The sequence below is a fragment of the Sinocyclocheilus grahami genome, unplaced genomic scaffold, assembly GCF_001515645.1.
Source record: "Sinocyclocheilus grahami isolate Dianchi unplaced genomic scaffold, SAMN03320097.WGS_v1.1 scaffold283.1, whole genome shotgun sequence".
Lineage (NCBI taxonomy): Eukaryota > Metazoa > Chordata > Actinopteri > Cypriniformes > Cyprinidae > Sinocyclocheilus > Sinocyclocheilus grahami.
The window spans coordinates 772,478-781,578 of NW_015505462.1; the positions used below are offsets into that span (position 1 = coordinate 772,478).

The 9,101-nt window shown below is 38.0% G+C and overlaps 1 protein-coding gene across 1 annotated transcript in view; it reads right to left on the minus strand.

Moving 5' to 3' along the window:
- Positions 1-6,889, minus strand: part of LOC107600380 (dachshund homolog 1-like) — a 108,030-nt gene extending 101,141 nt beyond the window's left edge. Inside the window, exon 1 of the mRNA XM_016292255.1 lies at positions 6,054-6,889. Coding sequence (XP_016147741.1) covers positions 6,054-6,619 — 566 coding nt within the window. The 5' untranslated portion in view covers positions 6,620-6,889. The remainder of the gene's footprint in view (positions 1-6,053) is intronic.
- Positions 6,890-9,101: the final 2,212 nt, after the last annotated feature.

Consider the following 9,101-nt stretch of genomic DNA (forward strand, 5'->3'; position numbering starts at 1 on the left):
CTTATAATTTCCTCTTTTCTTTCATTCCGTTGAATTATCAGAAGAGCACTCTTCAGTTGTTTTGGCAGTACAGAAAAATGTAAACGTATTTTTAAGGAGCCAAGAAAAACGCAACATGCCTTGTTAAGCATATTTCATGGAGTATTCATAAATTGCTAAATATATCATTTATGGCGGAATTCTGAAAGCAGTTTTATCAAAGGTACTTTAATAACATAATTTGTTTTTGCAGGAGAGCTTGAAGTGAATTGAACTGAGACCGCTATTTATTTTGTCCTATGAAAAGAGTCTCCAGCACTCCAGAGCTCTTTGTTTTTTCTTTAATGGAGTCATGGTGCTCTCATTGCGCTGTAAAGTGGTGCTTGTTCTGACCTAAATGAAAACAGCCTCGAGACCTCAGCGGTCACCTGTCCTTCACTGCAGTCCCGCTAAAACCTGCTGATGGCATCTCAGAGATTCCCGCACCTCATTGATGCTGTTTTTGACTGTGGTTCAAACTTAAATATCCAGCTTTTGCCGCAGAGCTCATAAAACATCCATCATGACTTTCCCCCATTTTATAACAGAGTAAATATCACTCTTACGAGGTAGTTTTCCCATCATTTTCTTTTATCACAGTAGAGTGGGACAAGAAGAGGCCGTTAAGTTCAAACAACACAGATATTTCCGTGATAACATGAAAAAGTTTATATAGGAGGAGATTCATCATTTTATAGGATCTTGAAGACGAGGGGGAAACAAGAAGAGGAAATGTCTGGAATCCCATTTGAGATTCCTTCCCTGAAGTATCATTCTCCTTTTTTTTTTTCTCATGTCAGTTTCAACATGAAAATGAAGCCAGGGAAAATTAACTCCTGATATGGCTACGCTGAATTAGACGGTGAAAAAAAGGGACTTTTTAAGGATTCCGGCCTTGTCATTTTCAATTTTCTGCTCTTTGGACATGGTTGTATTCAGATTCCCGAACATCTACTCAGCATATCAATCCTAATTAGACAATCTGGGTCCGCGAAGGATGAGAGCTGAGTTATTTGCATAATTTAATCATAAATACATATTTCCGAATGCATTTGTACAATCATCTTTCTATCCTTAGGGCAAAAATATTAATATTATTAGGCAATAATTCTTTTAAAAAGGAGTAAAATAGGAAACCAGAAAGTGCACTCTCTTTTTAAACTCCAGCTTTGGGCTATATGAAAAATTAATTGATTTCTGGGGAAAATCAATTTCTTTATGTGACCATATTAGACAGAGCCGAGCTAAGGCCCGGAATCGCTCTCCAATCAAGAAATCTCATCTGTTCTCTCTAACTTGTGTCAGTAGTGGTTAGTGTCCCTACACGAGCGTCAGTGATCTGCGCACTGCTTCCTAAATATGCTGTAATGTGGAAGGGATGGTGGGTAAAGACATGCCAGGGCTCGGAGTCAAAGAGCTCATAATGCATTGCTTTTTCCATCTGTCTCAGGTGTGACCACGGAGGCTTGTGTCACTGTCCTGTCTCATTTCATACAGCTGGTGGTCAGAAAAAGAGAACCTGCAGATGATTTGACACGCTTACTCTTGCTTGTTTGATTTGAGACTGATTGATGACTCACACCATCACTCACGGTCACCACAAACTGTACTAAGAATCATGAACGTCCGCTATTTGCGCAATTAACGACCAGCCGTATTTTTAATTTAAAAGGATAGTTCATCCAAAAAAATTCTGTCAACATTTAGTCATGTTGTACCAAACCTGTATGCTTTTTTTCGTTTTCTGCGGAACACAAAAAAAATTGTGAAAAATTTGTCAGTGTTTTTGCCCACTTTTTTTGAACCCTATTGATTTTCATTGTATTACACAAACATTCTTCAAAATATCTTCTTTTGTGTTCTGCAGGGGGAAAAGGTTTGGAATGACATGAGGGTGAGCAAATAATGATAGATTTTCATTTTTCAATTTCATTTTTGGCTGAACTAACATATGCAGGTCAAATGTCAAAAACAAGAGTTCTGCATACTGAAATTCAAGAGTGTGTGAAAGTACAAGATCTTAAACAGATATAAGTGTTTCAAGAAATGTATGTTTATTTTTTTCCTAGAACTAGTGTTTCAAATGATCCTCAGTTAAATACAGAGGTATCAAGTTGCTTTTATCAGTGTCACGTTCATTACAAACTCCTCTTTTACCATCTCCTCTTGCATTGGCGACTGATGCCAAGTGCACAGTTCATATGAACACACGTGGCTAATCCTATCAAGGAGAGCTCCAGTGATTCACGGCGATGGAAAAAATAAAAACCGGATTGTTAATCTGCTTCATTTTCGATCTATCAGCACCGATTGCGAGTGAGGAATATAGAATCATACATATGATTTGTAAGAAAGTGCTACAATGAATCTGTGATTTTAACAAGCCTTTTAACATGCATCCCCCCCACACACACATCCCCCCTCCAACTCTTTCATCCTAATCAGCATCTGTCTCTCTGTTTTTTGAAGTTATTATCGCCTCAGCTCCCTCTTGGATGTGGTTGCTGGGTGACGGGTATCTTAGCACCCACTCTGACTGGGAATGATTTGAATTCGATCCAAAGATTTCCCATGAGTACCTGTAAACACATCCGTGCCTTGTCGAAAACAAATATATCAGAAGAGCACTGCAAAGAGAGCGAGAGAGGAGGAAAAAAAGAGCGATAAAATCTGCCACTGTGTTAAGACGCAACCCTGAGTGCTAAACAAAATAATGACGCTCCTCTGTAAATATGCCAGTCTGAGTTGTACACAAACAAAAATATTTTGTCAAATGTGATGCACTTGTGACTGAAGGATAAATCCTTAAAGTAAAATAGAAATATAATAAAATAGAAATTTAAAACATAATCAATTAAATAAAAAGAAACACAAGACATCTTCGTTAAATGAAATTAAATTATATTAAAAAATCTAAAATATGCAAGTGCATTCATATGCATCTATTTAACCTGACAACATCTGTCAATTAAGCGCCGGGTTCGTACACAGCCTAACAAACCCTCCGACGTAACAGCTGCCTCAGCACTCACCTCCAGCCTAATCGTCCTGGTGTTTCAATAACCTTTCCTAAGAGTTCAAATGTCACCAGGCGGCAAGAACCGCACCGTCCCACACAGACAAAATGGAAAGGAAAACAAGTAGCTGAAGTATTGCTTCTCAAGGGGCAGACTCATAACTCCTATGAAAGCAGAGAGATTACAGCCCTGTATCTGTTTGGCGGCAGAAGGTGCGCATTAATCTGGGCCGAGGGTCCCCGGGAGAACAAGTGGGGGGAGCCGGAGGAACACGTCCTCATGCGGAAGGGAGAACGGGGCGAGTCTGACTCTGCTTCATGGGGAATTCTTTTAACGTGAGCAGACAAAGATGTAAGGCTGCTGTTATCCCATAGCAAAGAGGATTATTAGCAGTTCTTCAGCACTCTGTGCTAGAAAAGTGAGACCGCAGGAGCTTATGCCATTTTTTTTTAATTATCTCTAGTTTTTGTGTCTTTGTTTGCAAGACAATGGGAATAGGATTTGAACACAACCCAAGCCGGACTCATACTTGACCACTTATGCTGTAAGCATGTGCACAACACAATGCACCACACCTCTGACATTCTCATGGCATGATATCATTAATTTCTCCTGTACATATCACTTGAAAAAAGCCAAATCATAATGTTTATTATAAAAATGTATACTGCCTTCAGATAAACTAAATGATCCAGCCTTAAAATTCAACATCTGAGCATGTAACGGCATCCCAAGTCCCATCCATGCAAGAGTTATGACTTAGTGTGCTGACCTTCTCTGTACAGAGAACCAAAACAGATGTAGATACATTAAATCCACACGGTAAATAAGAGCCAGTGTGTTTGTGTTCCATCCGAGCAGATACCTTTGTCCATACAAATGATGTAATCCTCCAAATGGGAAGCAGACATGGAGGAGGTGATTGATTTCAGCATATCACCGGCAGTACCAGGTGCTTTCAGAGACAATTACAGGCCTCTCTATGCAGCAGTAATAGGCCAGCACTTTAGCGTCATTAAAGCAATGTGTAGCACTGCATTATCCTTTAACCCCATCCCTGACCACTCTCCTTCCCAGCCCCGGAGTTCAAACCACACACTCCATCACCTCAGGGCCCTGGGATGGCCCGCACGAGGAGGAGTGGAGTCGGACTGAATGCAAGCTCAGGCCCAGAAGGAGCTCGGCACAGACTGAGAGCAGACTGCTCCATTAGCACCGCTGCTGGACAAACACACATCGCACTTGTCATAAAACTAGAGGGGAATATTTACAATGCACATTTTCAGACAAAAATATACAATAAATATGCTGCTTTAAATCAAGCGTATTTTTGATCAAAAAAAGAGTGCAATGCATTTGCTGTTATTCTGCAGCTGTCAATGACTAGCATTAATAAATCCAAAATATGTGCTTCACAAGAAAGAGAAAAAATAAATTAATATAATTAGTCAACAAAGCATATTATAATTGTATACATTTTGCAAAAATATGTGATGTGTTTTTTAACAGAGTTTTTATTCCACACTCACACTGAATGAAAGTGGCACTTGTCCAAAACAGAAAATCATATTACGAGTGTGAGTTTTATTCTGTTATTCTATTATTTTAATTAATAGTATTGTGTGAAAAAAAATTATATAAATATTAAAATAGTTCCTGTCAGATTGCACATTCAGATCTAAAAAGACTGGCATCAATATTATGTGCAATTTGTCACAATATTCTCATAAACAACTTATGATTTAATTTTAAGTTTTTACAGCATTGAAATTCCTCATTACAATATATTATATATGAAACTGTACAACACTCGGGCTCGAATTGCTGCATGCAAGGTGTTTTATGTTTTCGTTTCAGACGAGCTGTCGACACTTTGACATTTTTAAATTAGCTTACTTTTTCTAGTAATTATTGGGCCCATTCACTTGATCACTAAAGGGTGACATTAAAGTTTCAGGGCGAATTATTCACCGATGTTACAAGCAGTAATTGTTTCCTGTGTGATTTTGTACCTTCAAGCACTGTATCACTCCTGCCATTAAGTATACAAGCAATTATTGACTATGATTTGATTTTTCCCAGAGGAAGAAAAGAGCAGAAAGAAATGTCTGCCTATAAATACAACTAATACATAGGAAAGAACATTTATTGTAATAATTCTGACAAGCATGCTTATTTAAATCTGCTCAAATAACAGAAAACCATTTCAAATAAAAATGTCCTTATATATGTTCACTGTGAGCTCACTATTACTTACAGCATGCACAAATACAGGGTGACTTTAAAACATCAAAACTGTTAGTAGCAAAAATACATAACAAGAAAAAAACTCTGCTCTGTACATAAACCTGTGCATGATTTTCACAAAATACATTTGAGCCAACTGTCATTTATGAATTATTAATTCTCGTAAATATTTGAAAAAAGAACACCCTGTATTTGACATGCTCTACTACAACAATTCAATCAAATGTTTGCATTTATTATATTCAACTTTCCACCATTGCAAAAACTGGAGTTAGTCGCTTTATAGTATTCTAGAATCTAATCAATTTTTTCTATATTTTTAGTATAATTATTTTAATTATAAAAGAACAAGTTGTGTTTCTTCGGTGGTTCTTTGCAACGCCTTACATTCAGCAGAGATTCCTCTACTTTTCTCACTGTGTAGAGTTCTTTAGATCAAAGTTACTGATGTCACATTATAAGTAAAGAACATAAAACTACAGAATAAAAAGTTTTTTTGTTGACTTAAATAGGTTCTCGTGTGACATCAGACGGTAAAATCCTCTTGGACTGTAATTGGAACATTTATTTTTTTCAAGTGCAAATACAGATCTGAAAGGACTTGCAAATATCCTGTACATTATTTCCACACACTATTGTAATAATTAGCGTAACGCATGAAGTAGCTACATTAGTTTTACTAACCATACTTTCTAATGAAAGGTTCACTTCACTTCTTATCTAACTTTTATATTGATTATTTGTTTTGGAGTACTAAAAGAGTGTTCTAACCTGGCATTAGTGCAGTCGTTGTACAGGGACTCGAAGTCTTTTCTGGAGATGAGTTTGCAGCGGTTGACCCCGGGCTGGATGGCCCCCAGTCCGCGCAGGATGCGGACCTGCTCCACGTTACACACCACCGGCGTGATCTCCAGCCGCTTGAGTTTGGTGTAGACGGTGTGCAGACCCCCGACCAGGTGTTTGAGAAACAGGTCAAACGCCTGGGGCAGGCAGATGAGCTCCTGTCCGTCCACAGTGAAAGAGGCCACCTTTGCGCACCTGAGTTCCACCATCCGACACTCATTATTCTGCGGGGTGTTTTCAACAGGGGACGGGGTAGTATACACGGGTTTGCCGGCCAGTGGGATGCTGCTGGTGTTAGTGCTGATCAGATCCGTGCGGAACAGATTCTGGGTCGCTGACTGAGAAGGAGACGCAGAAGTGGCCGAAGGCGAGGATGATGATGCTGCGTTCGCGGAGAATGATGATGATGATGCTGATGATGCTGACGAAGAAGTTGAGATCGGACACGGCTGGACCAGAGACGATGGGGGAATCAGAGCAGCCGGTACGGCCATGGTGTTCTGCACCTAACAAATAAGTTCAGACGGGAAGGAGAGCCAGTATGCAGAAGTAGCGTAAAGAAGCAGAAATCCACCCCGAGTGCGCTCCGCCGACGCGCGAATGGCTGTGAAGAGGTGCCGTGCTGAAATTGGGGCTCTGAGAAAGATTGAGAGAGAATGACAGGAAGAAAATGAGCAGAAAAGTGTGCCTCTGCTCTGTGGATGAGTTGTTGTTGTCACAAGGTACAGAGAGGGAGGAGCCACTATCAGCCCTTTGAAACGGAGACATGCACAATCGACCCTAGTGGAACAGCGTGCGGAACCAAACCTGCGCTTCTTCTAGGAATGTTCTCTGAAACTCAACTTAATATGTGGAGCTCCTCTGCTACATGTCAGGACGTCTCTCTCCTATTATTGTTCATTATTTGAAAGTACACTTAAATGTTCACACTTTTTGAGTGAGACAATAAGCAAATAAAAAGGTAAAACTTTTTTTATAATTTCATTAATATTGTATACATTTATGCAAAATACACGAAGCACATTTTAGCGATGTATATAATGATGAGTTACAAATATGTTTGTTGTAAAAATTAATGAAAGTTATTATCACTAATACACTTGACAAAAGATGCAGAAAGTACTGTGAAATGATTCAGTATCCTATTCAGAACTTCAGGTGAGCTACTGGAGGGGAGACCAGTGTGAGTTGTAACACCATCGGTTTAACCAATTAGAATAGAGCTACAGGGGTGAAATTACTTCAAACATGAGCACCATCCTCCTGAGGTGGTAATAGTTATAAGAGGATTTACGAGACAAAAAAAGTAGGTAAAGTAACGTTTCAGGTCTGGTGTATTTGATTTGCCATCAAGTTAATGTAGGCCAATGTTACATGACAGAACTAGTATCATCTGAATCTGTTCTATTGTTTAATTGGACATATGGCATCCACAGAAGTTTTCATGTAAAAAAAAATCATGTATGAGCAGACAAGAAGGGTTATAACACTTTTCAGGTCCTTTACTGAACCTACAAAGATGCATAAAATAGGATGCATACAATAGGTCAGTGTAGGCCACATTACACACAATTGTGAAAGTGACTAACACACACACACACATACACACAGATGTTATAGCCTATGCATTTTTATATTTCTTTACCATTTTAATTTAAATGTTTTACATTTTTAAATACATTTCTTATAGCTTTATGATTTTGATTTAAAACCATAAACATGTAAGGGGAAAAAAATCAAATATATATATATTTTCTATAAGAGTTATGTACAACCAAGCACAGTTCATTTGTAACAGACGATTATAGAAACATTGTGTCTCAAAATTTTATACAGAGAAACAACAAAAAAAGTACAGATGTTGAAACAAAATGTGTTACAATCCATCCCTTTTTGATATATAAAGACCACCAAAGTGTATAATACTGTTATTTCTCATGTCTCATTTTGTATGTATGTATTTCTTCAAAGACCCAATTCAAGCATACAGAACTCTCTGGATGCAAAGAAAAAACAATGTGGAAGTCTACACTGTCAGAACCAATCCAAGTAAACTTATAAGTTCAAGTTAGTCTGATCTGATCTGCTTTAAGATAAGCAGAATGCCGTTTCAGAATTGTCATTCAGGCACAGAGGTAGCATGTAGTGTAAAAATCAATATCCACTTAAAATTCATAGCCAGATAAAGTTGCCCTTTATGTTGCTAACCTTTGCTTAAATATGCATCATATTAAGATTTCATTAAAAACAATGAATGTCATGATAGTTTGCCAACAATTTTTCATGTTAGCATGGGGTTAACTGCAAATGATGGCCATACAATTCCACTTGTAACTGCTAGCAGACATTCATTTAGAGAAGAATGATGATAAGACAAAAAGGCATCCACAAACACCACAGGACTTCTATGATGTCTCTGATTCAGAGTCTCTTAACAAGCTGGGTGGGCCTGATGAATCAAACTCCAATTAGAACAACAGTCTTTCAATAGACAAACAGCAGGATGCACATTGAAGAGAAACTCTCAATTGTTCAGTGCATTCTAACTTTGAATGTTCAATTAGTTTCATTGGTTAAATTAACAATGTCTGCCATCTTTATGCACTGGGTAAATGCAAGCAACTACGGCAAGAACAGAATTCTTCAATCTCGCTCTTTAGAAGAAGCCATTCTACATTGCATCATTATTCAATGAGCCGGGATGAGAAGAGAAGTTCAAGCCAACAGTAATCAAGAGGTTACATACAACCAAGAACAGCTTGAAACAGCTGAGAACTAATGTTAAACTGTTTTAATTAAGTCCACTTCAAGGTCAACAGCATAGAAATGGCATATCCACCTCGATTAGACAGTCATATATCTCTATAAAATCTAAATATGTCACACTTTAATTATTGTAAATGTTATACATTATTATATCATTACTATAAATATTATATGTTACATACATGTTTATATACACATACTGCATGTATA